Genomic DNA, 19392 nt, shown 5'->3' on the forward strand with positions numbered 1-19392 from the left:
TACACTGTAGCAGAGGGAAATATATTGCACATCCTCAAAGCATGCAGGCATTCTGGTTGAGAAATCTCCTGGAAACGTGTAACCCAGCTGAGAAGAGCCTCTCAGGCCTCACTGGTACACTTACATCCTTACCTCCCCTGTTTCCGAAACGAGAAGTTGGTGGTGCAGGCTGCATGGGCATTGCTGATCCTGAACAAAGAGGTACTAGTACAAAAACAGCACTTTCCAAACACCTTAGAAACTTCTGCTTCACGAGTGGAGAACTTTTTTTAGCCAAGCAGCCACATTCCCTTCTGGACCATGTCCTGAAGGCCACATGCCAGGGGTGGGCAGGGCCAGAGGCAATGTTAGGCAGAACAAAAAAGGAAGTAAAATTTATCTTTGTACATCAGGGCAGCTGATTTCATTGCACACACCCTCTCTATTCTGCATCCAGGCAGGCAAAGGGCAGTTCAATGACATATTCCAGTCAAGGAGGGTGCAAAGCAGTGTTGGTGCCCTGGAGAGAAGAGGGTGTGTGGCTCTGGGGAGGGTTTGGGGAAGAGTCCTGAGGACCAGATAGAGAGGCTTGGAGGGCCACAGGCCCAAGGTTTCACACACCACATGAACCTGCTTCTTGGAAATTCAACGATGAGTGTCAAATGCAGGTATCCTGACCTTGTATAGATAGTGTATTTCAAGCATTTTTTTGCTTTCAGACAACAGGCTTATATTCATGACACCATCAACGGCATTGACTGAGTGTGTGTGTGTGTGTGTGTGTGTGTGTGTATTTTGCATAGTCGTAGAGAGCTGTTTTCCTGTAGAGCCATGAGCCATAATTGTATGAGTGGATCAACACTGCTGATTATTACCAACGTTATCTTTCAATACTATGACTAAACCTGTGCTTGCCAAATTAAACCAAAGCTGCATGTAATTCAACATTCAGTTTCCAACAGTGGCAAACCAGATGCTACTGTGTGTGTGTGTGTGTGTGAGAGAGAGAGAGAGAGAGAGAGAGAGAGAGAGAGAGAGAGAGAGAATGGACTTATTTTCCCCATTGGACTTATGGGGAAGAGGCACTTCCAAGATGCTCATCTACATCAGCTGTGAAAAGATGCTTTCTCTATACACAATGGTGGCAACTGGTTCACATAGAATCATACCGAATCATATTGAGGAAGGGAAGTGTGGGTGTAATAGGAGTGAAGGGGATTTTATGGATAACTCTGCACTGGCCAAATTTGGTGCCAACTGGGGATTTCCTCCCAATGCAAATAGCAGGTTCAGAATGGGCTTTCCTCAGGGCTGCAGCTGGGGAGGAAATTGTTAAACTCCCCCTCTCCACCTATCATAGAATCATAGACTTGTAGTGATCCCAATAATTATCAGCCACCCTAGTGGATGTCATATGCATTTTTGTTAAAGAACAAAACCAAAGTTGTATTTAACGGCAAATCTAGTTTGGTCTTTCATCTCTATTCTCTTCTACAGACTGCCTTTGTACAATGCGCATGATCGTAGTGAAGGCTGAATGAAGGGGTATATTTGCAAAGGGAGGGGGCTCATGTGAGCACTACTTGCTGTCGAGCTTTATGCGTGTCTGAATGCCAGCAGGGACGCATCACCCACTCAACCACCTACATGCAAACTGAAATATGGACACAGTGAATCCCAGCCACGGTACACAGAACTCTACGCAATATGCTCTTGCACACATGTCCTTCTGGTTCCTTCCTGAACATGTGCGCACGCAACCTTTGAAAGAAAAGAGAATGACAGTTCCAATCTTACTATATAATAAAAATGTAAGAGTGTCGCCACATGGCTCCCCTTGGAGGATTTGTAATGCAGCATCAAAATCCTGGATTTGCATGAAGTCAGGGTGTGGCAGAGGAGCATAAGAGAAGGCAGCAGTAGTGGCCATGGCATGGGAGCTAGAAGGGAAGGCCACTGAGAATGGGAAGTGGTGGGAGAGGTCTGAATGGATATGGAATTTAGGGTAAGGTTACCAGACATCCCTGTTTCCTGGGGACAGTCCCTGGATTTACAAATCGGTCTCCTAACAAAATCAATTGAAGTTGAAAAGTGTCCCCGGATGCATTGAAAAAACTCTGGTAACCTTAATTTAGGGTTATTTTTTTAAAAAAAGGTTTTAACAAGAAGAAATAGCAGAAATGGATACAACTCAGAAACTAACACCAAGAAGCTAACGTAATACTGTAGACCAGGCATCCCCAAACTTCAGCCCTCCAGATGTTTTGGACTACAATTCCCATCTTCCCCGACCACTGGTCCTGTTAGCTAGGGATCATGGGAGTTGTAGACCAAAACATCTGGAGGGCCACAGTTTGGGGATGCCTGCTGTAGACTCTTTCCCAGTTCCTTTCTTGCTGTACTGAAACCTTATTTTAAACTTCTCAAACCTCTGACGAAGTTTAAAGCTGCCATTTTCCTCTCAATATCACTCCGCTCTTCCTCCGTTCTTCATACTCAAACATCTTTCTCTTCCTTTGTTCAGCTGCCTTACATGAGAGAGATGAAGCATGGAGAGCCCTCAAATATTCCACAGCACTTTCACACAATGTATATCATTCCTGGTACTATGTGTTGTCTTCAGCATGAAGTTCCAGATTCAATGTAGAACAGATCTTTTATTAACACCCATAATATGTGCAACATCCACCAACTGAACCAAATATTTATTATTATTATTATTTTTGCATTTACATACCTCATTTATCTTCCACGGATCTCAAGGTAATATACATAGTTCTCCTCCTTATTATTTCATCCTCACAACAACCCTGTGTGGTAGGTTAGCCTTAGAGACGGTGACTGGTCCAAGGTCCCCCAGTGAGCTTAATGACTGAGTGGGGATTTGAACACTGCTCTCCCAGGTCCTAGTCCATTGGCTTGACGGTGAAGTGTAAAGCCGGACTGCAGAACAGAAGACTAATTAGTTGTCTTTCAGGACCAATTGGGGAGAAGGAGTGGGGGAAGGGGACCCTCCAGGCAATACAAAAGGCCTTTGTGGATATATGTGTGCCTACAGGTACCACATGGAGAATGCCTGGGCCACAGGTTCCTTTGTTGGTGCCCCTTGAGAACATTCATGTCTCAAGCATTTGCTCCCGAGCAACTTGTGAAATTGTGAGGTGGTCCTACATACAATACAAAAAGGGCACGCTGAATATTGCTCACAAGAAGTCCAGTGTATGTGTGTGTGTGTGCGTGTGCGCGCGCTGCATGTGTGGCATGCATTGAATGCCTAGTGATAATGAGAGCCGTTAGCCAGAGAGAAAGGAAAATGCAAACAAACAAACAAACAAACTACAGTTTCCATGAAGCTTGCCTATCCCTTTCATTACATCTGACCTGTTCATGGGGGTGTGTCTCAATTTTAATAGAACAAGGTTAGACAGTTGTACAGCACATCATGGTCTTGTCTAATCCATATGAGACACTGGTTCCCCTCAAACACACATAATACTCAGAGAATGCTTCCTAAGCCAGCCACTTCCTCCCCCCTCACATACACCCATGCATGTTCCTTTGTTAACAGGCGCCTGCAGTGCTCAGATTGCTATGTGCACACTTCATCCAAACATCTACCTTTCACCTGCCACCTCTGATTTCAAGCTACTTGAGTAAGGAGCAGCTTTCAGTGTGACTCCCCACCTAAACAAATTGGATAATGGTAGGCATAGGTGTGACTACGTGACAGATCTAAAGGCTATGGGAGTTTCCCCATCAGCAATTTTCAATAATCTTCAAATATAGTAGTATTCACACCCTTAACAGTTTGTATTATTGACAGATTCACAGCATGCATTTAAAGTACACCCAGTGCACATATAAAGCACATGACTCCCGCTAAAGATTAATGGGAACTGCAGTTTGTTAAGGATGTTGGAAATTGTAGCTCTGTCTATGAGTAAGGAAACTACAGTTCTTTGGGGGAAGGCATGTGCTTTAAATGTGCATCGGATCGTAGAATCACAGAACTGAACAGTTGGGAGGGACCCCGAGGGTCATCTAGTCCAACTCCCTGCAATGCAGGAATCCCACCCACAGCTGCCCCTGGGTGGGGTTTAACCACTAATGTACTTTAAATGTATGCTGCAGACCCATGTTTTAAAACAGTGGTCCTCAACCTTGGGCCTCCAGATGTTTTGAGACTACAGTTCCCATCATCCCTGACCACTGGTCCTGCTAGCTAGGGATCATGGGAGTTGTAGGCCAAAAACATCTGGAGGCCCAAGGTTGAGGACCACTGTTTTAAAATATACCAGAAACCTGGAAAGGATCCATTGCTTAGAGGCAGGGCAGGGTTTTCAGGTTTGACCATGGATGGGTTACAGAGCTTGGTGGGAGGAAATGGCAAGGAGCATATGCAGTAGTGATGATCTAGTGGTGTCTAGTGTGAGTGAGCTAGAGACCTTTGGGTGACCTGTTTATTCAGAATCCATCCTGATTTGCTTGAACAAATCATTCATGGTATTTAGACTGTAGATGAATTCCGATGTGGGGAATATTGTCTTGGTTTTCCTGGTTATAATGCTAGTGCTTCTGTCCCATTTTCTAACATTCCTTCCAGACTTCAGTACCTGTTGTGTTATGGAACGGTGTCTTTTAGAGCAATATACCCGCATGTCGTGCTGAATTTCATTCACACCTGTGGGGGTGGAGTCTGCAGTGGCTGCAGACATCTATATATATAATGGATTGTTTTTGCTTATCTGGTTTTCCATGGTAAGGGGAAATCCAGATCATTCACACACACACACACACACACACACACACACACACACACACACACAATGGACTGGCATTTTGGTGACAATGATGTCATGTGGTTGAGCAACAGCGAGTCCACAATAAACTCCCGCCTGGAAGCATCTTGTAAAGCAGAGGTGAAGACTATTCTTTTCCACCAGAGCTTCTTTCTTAGTGATAATTTGCATTGCCATAGCAACTAGTCTCCAGCTATCTAGGGGACTCTCTGCAAGTTTGAGAAACCTGTGGCAGATGGGCTGTTGGGGGCTCCCCTCCCCTCCCACCCCCAGTTCTGTAAATGCTGCTTTATTTGCTTTCTTTTGTTGAAATCCTGTCTGCATAGTTTGTTAACAGTGTTCTAGATATCTGGGCCAAATACCCCATTGGGAGATTGGGGTGGGGGGAGGTAGAATAGCTCTAGAGCTCTGCGAAGCTTCCCCAGTACTGTAAAGTGGGGCGGGTGGGGAGGAACTTGTGCCATGATGATAACATCATTTTGCATCATTGCATCCCCAGCTGTAAACATTCTGAGTGAGAGAAGAAGGCGGGGGGGGGGGAGACTGGGAACTGCTATATTCAGGTCAGGCTGGCTGGGGCTGATGGGATGGGAATTGTAGTCCAAAATATCCAGAGGGCACCAGGATGTAGAAGGCAGTAGTTCTGGCTCGGTCACTGTGTATATAACACATGGAAGGTACCAAGAGAAAGAGTGTGTAGCCTGTACTTGTGAGAAGCTCAAAGCTTTGCAGCCGCTGTAGTTTGTTAAGGGTTGCTTGGAATTGCAACTCTATGAGAGGTTAACTGCAGTACCCAGAGTTCTTTGAGGGAAATAATGTGCTTCCCATGTGCTTTAAGGCTATCACGTGTATACAGCCACAATAAGCTTTAGAACCGAGAGGGAATTTGAATCTGAATTTCACATGGCCAAGCCTAGCACTGCGTCACACTGGAGCAAAGCAGCTATGACAAGAACATGGAGGCAGGCAACTTGCAGTCTCATGCACAGCTTATTATACTTGCAAAGGCTCTGCGGGTATTAAAAGATTGCCATCTTTCCTTCCGCCCACTTGCCCTCCTACCCTAGCCAGGTACTGGAGCCCGTTGTGGAGAAATTGTCAGGGAATTGTTCTCACATCCCCCTCTCCTGCTGCTGGGAAAGCAGATGCGATTAAGACAAAAGCGCAGGGAAGGGAAACATAAAAGTAAAATCTTCAGGACCGAGAATGGATTGGTGGGCCCCTCTGCGGAGAAGAAATGCAACATTTATTTCCCTTCGTCCAAATTAAGCCCTTGGCCCTCTGGGTGAATGAGATATTAATAGTCCACTTCATACACAGGCAAAGAATAATTCTCAGGCTCCTACAGCAAAGACAGCCGGCAAGTACTCAGCCCCAGTCCCCTCTGCATAGTTAGTACAGCTACCTTAATTCTTCCAGAAGGGTCTCCTTTTTCCAAACCCCGCTCACTGCCAGGCCTGACTGCCATGTGCGATGGTTTCCAGCAGGGGCCCTTTGTGTGTGGGTTTGCTTTGCTACGTGGATTTCAGTGAACATTTTGCTTCTGTTCCTCACACCCCGCCGTTTTCCTATTTGACTAAAGATTCGTATTCATGCCCAAATTGCCCTCATCCTTCCACCCCACTGGGAAAATCAGTTACTCTCCATTCTCCTCAGAGGCTCTGGGGCCCCCTTTCCTGTGTTTATTCTTTTCCTTCTCAATATATGTTTTGCTGTGGGGAGAGATTGCTCTTGATATTTGTAATTCCTATGCCCAGGCTGGAATTGATTTGGCAGAAATAGCGCTAGATACAAAGGAGCACGATTATTTCTAAATGGAAAGTGGGTGCAGCGTGGGGGGAGAAGGGTGCCTCTGTTCCACCTCTGATATGTGGGCCTATTAGGGAGACAAGACGCACAGACATCACACTTGGGGTATTTCAAATAGGGGACCCATGGTTTATACCTACTGCGTACGATGTTTAAATAAGCAACGTGCTCCTTCTCCCATTTTAGTTATTTCTGTCTCCAGCCCCCAGAATGCAGAATGAGACCTCTGCATCATATAGGCCCCACTTGAGAGACCCCCGCATGAAACGCAGCGAGGTCATTCCCACACCACCACCCTGCACTGCATTTCAAGCCACGTTTGCACAGAGTTGTTTGTGTAAGAGAGGTGGCAGGGATGTGTCCCCCGGATGCCCCCCAACCTCTTAGGTTTCCCCACCCCTCCAGCTCTGCTGTTCATTAAACTGTCACCTGCACTCATCTGTGCCAGTGCAGTGACTGGTAGGGTAATTTCACATTACCGCTTGCTTACTCCACATTCACTTTTCTAATTGGATTGAACCTGGGTTTTTTTTGGGGGGGGGACACATCAAACAACAGTGTTCATCAAGAAACTACAGGATCAATACGGATCATGTGGATGTGGCTTCAAAAATCAGCCGTGTGAGCGCAATGGTACTGTGGTACTGTGAACACCCCCCTACTTCCACCTTCCATTGCCCCCTGGATGCAGATCCCTAGACCAGTGTTTCCCAACCTTGTGCTCCAGCTGTTTTTGGACTACAACTCCCATCATCCCTAGCTAGCAAGACCAGTGGTCAGGAATGATGGGAATTGTAGTCCGAAAACAGCTGGAGGCACAAGGTTGGGAAACACTGCCCTAGACATTGTGAATGGCAAGTAGGATACTCTTGTGGTACCATCACTGCTTAATCTAAGCTAGGGAATACCAAGGCTCATTCTGTGACACCATTATCAGTTGCTGGACCCATGAGTGGTTTTGTTTTTGTTTGTTTGTTTTTAATTCTGCAAAGGGTGCTTTTTCACAGCACTAACATCTAGGCACCTCAGCTTAGGGAGAAGGGCTTGCAAGGCAGTGGTTGTGGCCCTCAGGCAAGCTTTAGTCCCAGCACTGCTTACTTTATGCCCTTGGCTGGTATGAGCCATGCCTCAGTTTCCCTCAGTCAAGCAGAAAGTATAGCTTCAGTTCTGAGCTCCTTGAGATTCATTAGGAATCTGGTTTGCAGGCCCAGGTGCAGTGGAGCTCATAGCTGCCAAGTTATCCCTTTTTTACAGGGATTTTCCCTTATGCTGAATAGGCTTCCTCGCGAGAAAAGCGAAAACTTGGCAGCTATGGTGGAGCTGCAGGCAGTGGGGCCAAGGAAAGATGTAGAGGCAAAAAGCACAGGACAACCAAAATGGGATTTAAACAGGCCACAACTTTATTGCTTACAGGTGTCAGCAGTTTTTGGCCTAGGCATTGGGTGTGTATCTTGACTTAAGCAGCCTGACTACTGGTTGATTTTTTGGCAAGGTTAACCAAAATAAGCATCACCTATAACATACATTAAATCAGGACTCCTCCTCCAAGATCACTATTTGGGGGTTCTGTGGCCCATCAGCCCCTGTTCTGGGCATCCAGACAGAAGCATCTCCCCAGAATCACCTTAAGGGGATATGCTGATCCCTTGGGGGGGGGGAAACGACACCCCCCCATCCAACCCAATGTCATATCTGCCACCCAAGTACAGTGGTACCTCTACTTACAAATAACTCTACTTACGAATGTTTCTACTTATGAATGGAGCTCCGTCCGCCATCTTGGATGCGGTTTAGATAGGATTTTTTCTACTTACGAATTTTTAGATAGGGTTGCTTCGACTTACGATTTTTTTCTCCCAATGCATTCCTATGGGATTCGACTTACTAATTTTTTTTGACTTACAAATGTGCGTTCGGAACGCATTAAATTCGTAAGTAGAGGTACCACTGTAGCTAGGGCCTGAAACAAATTGTTTATTATAAGTGGTTAAAGGCATAATAAAAAACAAGAATGGCCAAGCATCTAATTAGGCACAAAGTCTTCTTTCCCTTAAGAGCATTCTCACACCTGTCTCTGTGGGCCTCTACCATACCATTTGCGCACATGTGAATATTGTTAATGCAAAGTATAAAGAGGAACAGAGTGAAGGTTAGCCTGAATTTACACACAGGTCACTGTAGGGTTTTCCAGGAGTGATATTTGTGTGGGAAATGCAAGCGCCAGTTTAAACCTCACATCTGGAAACACCTTACCATTCAATTTTTGCACCACAGAGCCAAAAATGATAAGATTCCCGCTGCAAATCTTATTTCCCAAGCAATGAATATAAGCGTACCTTCACAGCATGTCTCATTTCCTCCTTTGCCTCTACTAAGTATTAGCAAGATGTAGTTAACTCTACTCGGTACGGTGATTATTATATTTCTGTAGAGGAGGCTCAGATTAACAGAAGCCAAGCTGTTTTAGAAACTAGCAGGCCACTTCTCCCTGTAGGTAGATGACACTGGTCAGGTCAAGGTTGAAAAAGTCAAAAGCTTTGCTTTCTGGTTGAAAAGTAGCTGCCCATGAAGAGGAGAAAAGGATATGCCTCTTCAGTCTTCTTCACCTCTGCTTTAATGTTTACCATCAGGGGTCAATGAAGTCTTGGCATCTACAAATCCACCAGGATATGAACTGCACGTCTGGTGTGGAAGCATCCTGTAGGAAGCATGTTTCATAATACAGTTTCATTTGTGGGAAGCCTGGTGGCATCACAAATCATCATCTTCTTAGCAGAGCTCAAAGGGCTCTGCGTTTAAACAGCTCTTGCTTCTCTATAGAGCATTCCTTCTACAGCCATTGTTGATGTACTAACTAGCCTAATAAATGAAAACGACCAGTCCCAAAAAGACTGTGGTGCAGTTTCACAACAAGTTGTCACAACGACTAGGATCCCAAAGCGATGCAAAAAGTAAGGCATTTTGTATACCTGTGGTTAGGGTTATGGGGTGGGGTACAAGTTTTATTTCCAAAGCTTGATCTTGCGTATGCTTTAAGCCAGAAGGTAGTACGAACCCCCAATCTTCACAAATTGGGGAATATGCCGCCCCCGCTCCCCGAGTCCCCTAGACAAGCCTTCCTTGCACACCTTAAACTAGACATCTGTCCCCAGGTACAGAGGAGAATGTTGCCCCATCCCCAGTGCTGAAGTAGGATTCAGTTGTCAGCCCAATTGGATTCCATACATGGAGTGGAGGACACCACCATCTTTGTCTCTGACGGAAAAATATATCAGTCAGGCCTGCTTGACTGACAGGCACAAAACAAATTATGTGAAATAAGCAAGCCTATGCAATTTTTCTTAACTTGGGACCATTTATATAGACTGCAGAATGAAAGTTTCTATTTCTTTAAAATGAGAATATTTTAGCCCTGGTAGCTGCTGTCGCTATAATCTTTGCCGCCAGGTCATATTTTAAAATTTCAGCACCATCAGATTCAAGTTGGGTCTTTTGCACAAGAACTGCATTGGTGTCAATCTTTCCTTCATTAAAATGCATTATTATTGGCAGGCACTGACTGCCATTTGTACCAAGAGACATTTGATAAGACAGAAGGTGCTTAATGCTTTCCACCAGTGGAAAAAGTCACCATTCAGGGGGTGGGGGGAGAAGACAATGTGAAAAATTGGAAGGAGAAACATGCCAAATGCTTGACTGAAGGAGACAAATTGTCACTTTTTATAACAGGAATTTTTTTTCTTTATTACATCCACATTGCTGATTTTTCTTTCAAATGCCATTTGAATGGGAAAGTTTCCTACGTGGATCTAATACACATTGAACCTCTCTGCTGGGAAAATCCCCACCCCTCACCTCACCCCAGTGTTTCTAATCAAGCTAGTTCATAGCTGCCAAGTTTTCCCTTTTCTCGCAAGGAAGCCTATTCAGCATAAGGTAATTTCCCTTAAAAAAAGGGAGAACTTGGCAGCTATGAGCTAGTTATCAATTTCCACTTCAGCCTTAGAGTATTGAGCCAGAATGTGAGGAACCCAAAATCAAATCCCCCACACAGCCGTGAAGCTGAATGGGTGGCCTTGAGCAAGCCATTCAATTTCATCCTAAACTACTCTGCAGGGTTGCTGTAGGAATCTGTTTGGGATAGCTCAGTTGGTAGAGCTTGAGACTCTTAATTTCATGGTTGTGGGTTTGAACCCCACTTTGGGCAAAAGAGGGTTGCAGAGGGCTGGACTAGATTACCCCTGGGGTCCCTTCACACTCTATAATTCTATTATTCTATGAAGGTCATGAAACTAATGTGATACATGGGTAAAACAGCCAGTTGTCACACTCAGAATGTGTCAAAGAGATAGGAAATGGCACTCATTTGGGGTAGGCAATCTGTTGAAGATAGAGGCAGAGCTAAGATTTGGCAGCTGTGGCAAAAGCGGAGAAAGTGGGGACCAGAGAAAAGTGCTTCAGTGAAGGGAATTAGAGGGGGTAGGGGTTAAGATAAGGGGTTATCATAAAATAAGGATGAACTGCTGCAACCTTCCTTCTAAACACCTGACCATTCTCAAGAACAGTGGTTTTCAACCAGTGTGCTGGGGTGCCTTGAATGATGGTTGGGGTGCTGCAGGCAACATTGGCCTCTGTCCCTCTTCCCTTCCCTCCCTCCTCTGATGCCCTCTCACAGCTCTACCTCCCAAAGGCTTGCACAGTTGTTTGTTGCAGTAGCCCTGGCTACAAGCTACCAGGGCGATTGGTGCTTCTGGGGCCCCAGTGAGGTAGTGGGAGGAAGCACCTCTCTTTGGGGCGTGGGGTGTGTGTGTGCATCTCAGAGACCAGGGGCAGCAGCTGCGGCAAGGAGAGGGGAGAAGAGAGAAGGCTGAGGCAACACCCCACAAGGGAAGGTGTTCAAAAAGGGGTGAGGAGCTGCCAGCTCTGCAGGCAAGGGGTGACCTAACTGGGCTCCTGAGCCCCACAGGGGTGCCACGGAAAGAATGTAGTTGGTCAAGGGAGCTGTGGACCCAAAAAGGTTGAAAACCTCTGCTCTAGCTTTTAATGTGCTGTTAATAAAAAAGGAGCATCAATGACTACTGATCATGATGGCTTTATACTACCTCCAGGATCAGAGGACACACTTGTTACCTTTTTGTCTTGCTTGTGGGCTTTCCAGAGGACCGCTGTGGGAAACAGGATGCTAGATTGTGCATGGGCCTTTTGCCTTCGCCAGCCAGGCACTTCCTAACGCTCTTTTGAACATTTCTACTTTTAAACATGTAGGCATGTGGGCTATGTGACTTTATTCGGCAAACATCTCATGTATTGGGGGTTTCTCCCTCTCTTCTCTTCTTCTCTCCAACAGAGGTGCTTTCTCAATTGTCAGGAGGTGTGTGAAGGTGTTGTCAGGACAAGAATATGCTGCCAAGATCATAAACACCAAGAAGCTCTCAGCTCGTGGTAGGTGCTGCCTGATCTTACTACATGTTGGAAAGGGATTCCTCAGACCTGTGTGGTGCAGTGAATGGCACTTATAAGAGCCTATATATTTTTACATGCTTTGGGAACTGATGTGGTGACAATTGCTACAAACACATGTTTTAAGGAAGAAGTCTAGGCACACTTTTTCATGCATGCTAGAACTATTACTTTTACCCAATCATCCATCCGTTTAGTGTAGGACCAGCTGGCACTTAGGAAGGTACGTAATTCCCCCCCCCCCAGCTGTAGAACTAGAGTGGCCACATGCAAAACCCTGCATATGACTGAAAATCAACATTGCTGCTCCATCCCCAACAACCCCTTTGCACCCTTCTTTCAATCCCTTAGACCTAGCCCACAGGACAGCATTTAAAGAAAAAACCCCCAGTAAAAAACAAAAACCTTTGGACATTGTACGTCCCCACCTCCTTGAAACTGACACACAGTGAAGATGAGAAATGGAATGAGAATAGGACAGAGGGAATGGCCTTCTTGAACTGCTTGAGAGCTAAATATGCTTACTATCCCTTACAATCCCTGATCTAACATTTGAACTGCAAAGAATGCTACGTGGCTAGTTTTCCAGCCTTCCCACAACTAGGTGTTTGCTTTTCCCATTCTATGGATGGAGAACTGAGGCTCAGATAGTTTCTTGTTATGAGGCTAGGTGTAAACTCATAGCTTTGGCCTGTGCACAGACACTAGTGGCTACACTGCCTCTTTCAGGCTTTTGCGGTTTGGGGTTTGGGATTTTGTGCTGTCAACACAAGAAACAGTTACGAAAGAGCAGCCAGCCCCAGTTCCCAAAGACATTCTTTCTTCCGTTATAACTATCAGTTCAGGGTTTCTGAATTACAGGAACTATTGCAAAACTATTGATTCTATTACTGTGGGGAAACAGCTCTAAATTTTTACAATCACTAGCCCTTCTTGCTTCTTGTAGCTAAAATCCAACTTTTATTCGTTTCTCCAATTACTTTTAAACTAGGTAAAATCAAGAGTGTTTTCGCACATCACTTTTGAGCTTCTGTCTCGCTATTGTTGCTAAGTGGTAGAGAGAGCAGAAGGACAGCATTTGCAATGCAAATAGGTATTCTGGTGAATATAAGTTTTACATTCATAATCATAAAGCCTGCTTTAAGAGCTGCTTTAGGTTTTGTGTATGAAAACACTCACAAGAAGCAAGTCATCTTTCCTCCAGGCATTTTTGAAGAGCACATTGTCTTATAAAACAGCAAACATACAGACAAGCCGCATTAGAGTAGCATTACATGGTGAAATTACCACTTGGGTGGGTGTCAGTAAGCAGAAGCTTTGGAGAATGTCAAGCATCTCAGTTATGGCCCTGATTAATGTCCTGAGCTGCCTGCCTTCCAGTAGAAAAGCCATGCTCAAGGGCCAGTCAAGCTCCTGTCTCCAAACCCACCCTTTGAACTGTCAAGCCCTAAATGCTTGCTGGTGGCCCACCCTCATTCCCTTCCTAATTCAATCCCCAGGACAGGACTCAAAAATTTGCATAGCATGATGTTTTCCCTCATGCTTCCAAATGGGACTTGAAGGAAGTTGTCACCACGGTTTCTGTATCTGTCCATAGCTGCCAAGTTTTCCCTTTTCTCTCGAGGATGCCTATTCAGCATAAGGGAAAATCCCTTTAAAAAAGGGATAACTTGGCAGCTATGTATCTGTCAATCATACTTTGCATGCAGGAGGTCTGAGGTTCAAACTCATGTTGAGAAAGACCCCTGCATGAGGATCACTGCCAGTCAGAGTAATAGAATAATATCGATCAATAGACTGATTCAGCAACCACACTCAAAATATTATGTCTCTGCTTAATATGCTGAGATCTGAATGGGTTTCATGCCCCTGCACATAGCCCCTTTGTTTCTCCTTTTGTCTGAGTGGGCAAAGAACCCAGGAAGTCACCATTACATCTGAAGTAGAATTATGGTTAATGGCTTCCAAACAAATCAAGATCTGGAGCTAGTTTGGATGCTGTTAACCATAATTTTCAGGTTCAGACCTGACTGGGATAGGGTTAAATGTGGCTTGTTTGCTCACTCAGCTAAAAGGAGCCTCAATACAGTTTGACATGGATGCATGAAGCTCATTAATATACAGGCAACAACCGTTTTGCATGGGGGTTGCATTCCTGAACCCCCCCATTGGCATGTAAGCCTGCCCCCACTCCTGTTACACCCCCTTTTTCTGTCTATTTCTGGGTTGCAGCGATGCGTGCTTGCACGGTTGTGCATTCTTTGAATGTATGCAAACCGGGAGTTGCCTGTACACCTTTTTGCCCTTGCCTTTGACACCTGAGATGTTTTTAATACAGAATTTTAAATTTCTATAACCACCCAAAGGACCTGCTAGTGAAGGGTAGGTAATAAATATAAAAATAACAACAAAGCTCATTAAGGCTTTGTCCAAACAAAGCTCAGTGTAAGGGAGCTTCATAAGCCTCTCCATTCACCTCTCTGTGTTGCCCTGGAGAAGTGGGATGGGCTGTCCATCCTGCAGGCTCCTTGCGCTCCCCATGCAGAGAGAGGGAATCTGGAAGGTCTTATTTAGTCAGTTAATTAATATGTATTCCCCCAAACATGCCTGCTGTCAAGGGGATTCAAAATACCACCTTCCATTTAAACCTATTAAAGTGGTGTGGCATTGACTCTAGAAAAGACACAGTCAATCAGTATTAACCTCATATTTTAAAAAGGTCATAACAGATTAATTAAGGCGGTGGTTATAAACCTCTGCACAGGAAAGTGTTCAGCAGCAATGGAGCAGATTTTCCTCAGTCTTTAGGGGGAAGAAAAGCAGGGAGAGAGATATTGCTAAACATCCTTCTGCAAGAGATTCCTCGGCCAAAGATGCAGTGCCCTGGGCTTAAGCTGTGTCACAGAGCTCGTCCGGGGACAGCAGCCAGCCAATTAGGTGACAGAGGAGCCAAAGAGAGGGAACCAGATTGTGTGCAATGAACTGCAAAAGGCAACCCAGGAAGCCGGTGACAAACCGTCTGAGGCCGGGTCTCTGGGGTTTCTGTGACAGAGATCACCAGAGGGAGTGGAGGGCAGGCAGGTCAGCTGTAAGAGTTGCAGAGTTTGCTTCAGAGGGCAAAGACAACCTGGGGGCCCTGTACCTGTGAGCATGGGTGTAGGCAGGGGGGCAGTTGCCTCCCCTAGAAGCAGGGCCGCTGGCCAGCCTGCCCCGCTGCCCGCCGCCGCTCCTTTTCTTTTAGGTCTCCCTTCTCCCTGGCTGGCTGTGGGGCGGGCGGAGGGAAAGCCCCAGAGCCGCGCAAAGCGTTTGGCTGGCTTTCCCTCCGCCCGCCCCACAGCCAGCCGGCTAGAAGGGACGTCTCCCTTCTCCCTGGCTGGCTGTGGTAGGGCGGGCAGAGGGAAAGTTCCACATTTGGTGGAAAGGATCTCATGTTGCAGGACTGGGAAAGATGGCTTCTTGAGGCCATTGGAGCTGTTGCTTGTCAGAATATGCTGGGCAGATGCCCCAATGCCCCAAAGAAGTCCATATGGAATTAGATCCCCAAATTTCAGTTTTGGCACTCTGATTTACAGAAGACTGTATTCTAACTGAGCGCCCACTCTGACAGTACTCTATTTGAAGGAGCCTTCTGTTTGTAAGATGTACAGAGAAGTCCAGTCTAAAGATAAGGAGCCATAAGAAGGGGAAGCAGCAGGGGCCTGAAAGTTGTTCATCAACAGTTGGCAGCTGGACAATAGTTTTAGCAGACACAAAGGTCACCTGGTCAGTCTTCCCAACTGGATGTATTGTATTTCTATTTCACCTGAAGCACCTAATTCTAAATTTGTATATTATATAATAAAAATGTAAGAGTGCTGTCATGCTGCAGTTTGCTTGGCCACAGAAAGGTGGCACAGTACAGTGGTGCCTTGCTAGACGAATTTAATTCGTTCCACGGGTCTTTTCTTATAACGAAAAATTCGTCTAGCGAATCCCGTAGGAATGCATTGAATTTTTTTTTTTGCCCATAGGAACATATTAATTGAATTTCAATGCATTCCTATCGGAAACCGCGATTCATTAGATGAATTTTTCGTAAAACGAATTCGTCTAGTGAGGCAACCTCCGCTAGAAAAAAACCTTTCATTAAGCGGAAATCTCGTTAAGCAGGGCATTCGTTAAGCAAGGCACCACTGTATGATGAAAGGCGGTGGATGGGCAGCTGAGATGAGTCATGGAGGGACAGCTGGAACAGGCTGGAGCAGCTCCTGCCCCCCACCCCAATCCACAGGCTCCTTCGCCTGCCAGCCCTGGGGGCCCTGCCTCCAGGATCCACACCTGTAGGCTAACTGGCACGGCTGCTGGCCAGCTTCATCCTCCTCAGCCCACTTGAGGCTCTGCTGCTTCTGCCACCACCATTTAAGGATGACGAGTTGGGCTGTCAGGAGCAGCAGTGCAGGAAGGAGGAAGGTGGCCAGTGGCCAGCCCCTTTGGTGATCTGCTGCCGCTACCACCGCCACCACTGTATCTGGTGGTATATTACGTGAAAAATGTGTATATATTAGCACATGCAAATTTCATGCAAATCTGTCTCTTCTGTTTTGGTGATGCATTTCCTCTTTTTTAGTGATAGGTAAGTGGCCACCCTAGCTAGACCAGACGGACTGGCTCCTATTGGAAATATTAGATCCTCTTGTAACAAGTTGAGGAGTTGCCGCCCACTACTATTTCAGGTCTGTGCCTGTTCCAACAGTTATCCAATTCATTGAGGGTGCATGATATAACTGAGACTTCTAATGCACTGAGACCTTTGGGCATGTGCTGGAGGCCAAGGGTGGCCAGGGACATCCTTAGCCCTGTCTTAGGTGTCTTTGTACATATGCTGATTATAGAACCCATTCCAAATCATCTAATTTAAACTGGAGTTCAGGTAGACAGAAATGGTCTCATTCTAAAATATGCCAGAACTACTCATATCATAGTGTTCTGCACCTACCTTTGGCTGTTTAGCATTGAGTTAATGCTGAGGAATCATTTTCATTTGGTAACCACAGTTATTGCTTGTTTACTTGCAAAACTGCTGTAGACTATAGAGCTTTGTCTCTTATCTCCAGTCAATGAACTAATGAGAGGCAAGCCTATCACAGGTGTCTGCTCTGCTTAAGGTGATTTTGTGAAGTGTTCCCTATAATAACTATACATGTCAGGAGCAGAATGTATGCACAGGCAAAAAGAGGAATATTTCTTCGTTGAATGGTGTTAATCATTGCTGGATCAAAGGTTTAAAAAGCCATATGTTATAGATTTTATTTTATTTTTCTTCTGTTGAAGCTTGTTTTACATCAATGGATAGTAAGGAAAATGGAAACCCTAATAAACTCTCCCTTTGTTCTGCCATCCCTTTTAATTTGCATTTACTACTCTCTCTAGCTCTCTTCAGGGGGAAAAATGAGTGGGCTTGACAAAGTGATAATTACCGAAGGAACATTATCAGTCTGTGTTATGAAGCAAGGTTAGCAAGCCTACAGTGGCCTTTTTTGATCTTAAAACCCCATCAACCTGTACCAACAAAGCCATGACAGTCTGTTACATAGAGCTTCCTCTCATGTAGTTTTTGACATAATTATGTGAATTTGTGTTCTCAACATCAAAATATGCCATCTTTGATCAGAAACCATGCAAATGTGTGGAACTATTTCTCACCAATGTGGGGATAGCTCCATGGGTTTGGTGGACACACTCTGCATTTGGACCTCACCATAGTTGGTTCCAGCTGTTATTTCTAAGATTTTACTTTGTGTATGACTTTCATCCTCCTCCCCAAATCATGCATTTTTCTGGATTGCACCGGAGGTTCAGAAGCACAGAGTACATGCATTTGGTCACAGGACTAGTTGGCAACATAGGCCAATATGAAGAGATGAATTTTTTTTTGTTTTTTTTAGGGGGGAGGGAATTAGCAACAACAAAAAACAAACAGGATGATGGAGTGATATCATTTCTAACTAATCTCATACCTGTTTTCTTGGGATGGCTGCATATTTTACATTTCTAACACAAAAAATATCTCTCTCTCAACAAACTGAGTGGAGACGAAAAGCGCAGTAATATTAGAAAGAAATCTCCGAATTCAATGAGTTGGGAATTCAGGCCGATGGGTTGCTCAGTCAATCCAGGATAGTAGTATTGACACTTGACAAACACATATCAAAAGCAGGATAGAGAAAGAAACATCCAGTGGTTTATATTGCTGGGTTTCCCCTTTTATCCTTTTGAATAGCTTTGAGCAGAGAGGCTGTGGGCTTGCCCAGGTGTCATTTTTATTGTGCATTTATGATTATTTATGCTCGTGATGGTATTGGGGCATTTATTTGGGATCACACTTTCAACACTGTTTGCACTTGCAAAAGTTTCAGGGCGGACGTAATGCTTCATTTCCAGCCAGTGCATGTCCCATAACTTTCTGTTTCAGGGTTGTTGTTTTTTTGCGGTGTGTCCTGCTTTTGTTGTGCTATAGTGGCGTGAGAGTGCTTCTCTTAGATGACAAAATTGAGGAAGTATTGCAACAACCAATAAAGCAGAATTATGTGTGGTTGGTCCAGTATATATCCCCCACTAGTGTATTATTATTGCGTTCCTGTTATGTTGCAGAACCCACCCTGTCCCGGTTCAATATTCAAAGGCTCATGCTTCTGAAAAGGCAAATGAAGATTTTGCATAAAGCATTTGTGGTTATATGCACAGTTTTCATGCAAAGCATTCAAGGCTGATGGGTTCCCAGTACAATGGGGCTATCTTGTCTTGGTAGCCTACAAGGGCAGGACAAAGCCAATGGAGGGTGGGTCACCAAGCACCCCTCCACCTCCAAATGGAATCCAGTGTTATTTCTGTTTAAAATCAAGTATAGCATTCCAGTGGCTTCCACTCCACACATATCACTTTACCTGGATCAGAAAAGTTAACAAAAAACTCTTTAAGGTTAACTTGATTTTTTTTATGGAATAGTACAAGTATGTATTTGTCAGCACTGAATTCCTTGACTCTCCACTTGCTCAGCTAGCAAAACAGCTGTTTCACTACTCAATCCACTCACCATTCAACAGTCTTGTGACTTTTATTCCTTTTGTGCTATGAATCAGGAAGCTGCCCATTCAGCTCGCTCTTGGTGGCCTTAGCAAGGCATTCTCTCTAAGCTTCAGTGTACCCTACCTACTATATGGGGATAATAACACTCCTTCACCTTACATTGTTGTCGTGAAGGTTACAATATGATAATGCACGTGGTGCTTTTTCAATACTTGGAAGTGCTTTACAAATGCCGCGTATTATCATACTTATTATTAGCATTGGTGAAACTTTTTCTCTT

At 45.0% G+C, this 19392-nt stretch overlaps 1 protein-coding gene across 1 annotated transcript in view; it reads left to right on the top strand.

Annotated features, from left to right (window-relative positions):
• CAMK2A (calcium/calmodulin dependent protein kinase II alpha) overlaps nt 1-19392 on the top strand; it is a 114273-nt gene that overhangs the window by 10498 nt on the left and 84383 nt on the right. The window contains exon 2 of the mRNA XM_035105659.2: nt 11935-12029. Coding sequence (XP_034961550.2) covers nt 11935-12029 — 95 coding nt within the window. The remainder of the gene's footprint in view (nt 1-11934; nt 12030-19392) is intronic.

The sequence above is a fragment of the Zootoca vivipara genome, chromosome 2 (assembly GCF_963506605.1).
Source record: "Zootoca vivipara chromosome 2, rZooViv1.1, whole genome shotgun sequence".
NCBI lineage: Eukaryota > Metazoa > Chordata > Lepidosauria > Squamata > Lacertidae > Zootoca > Zootoca vivipara.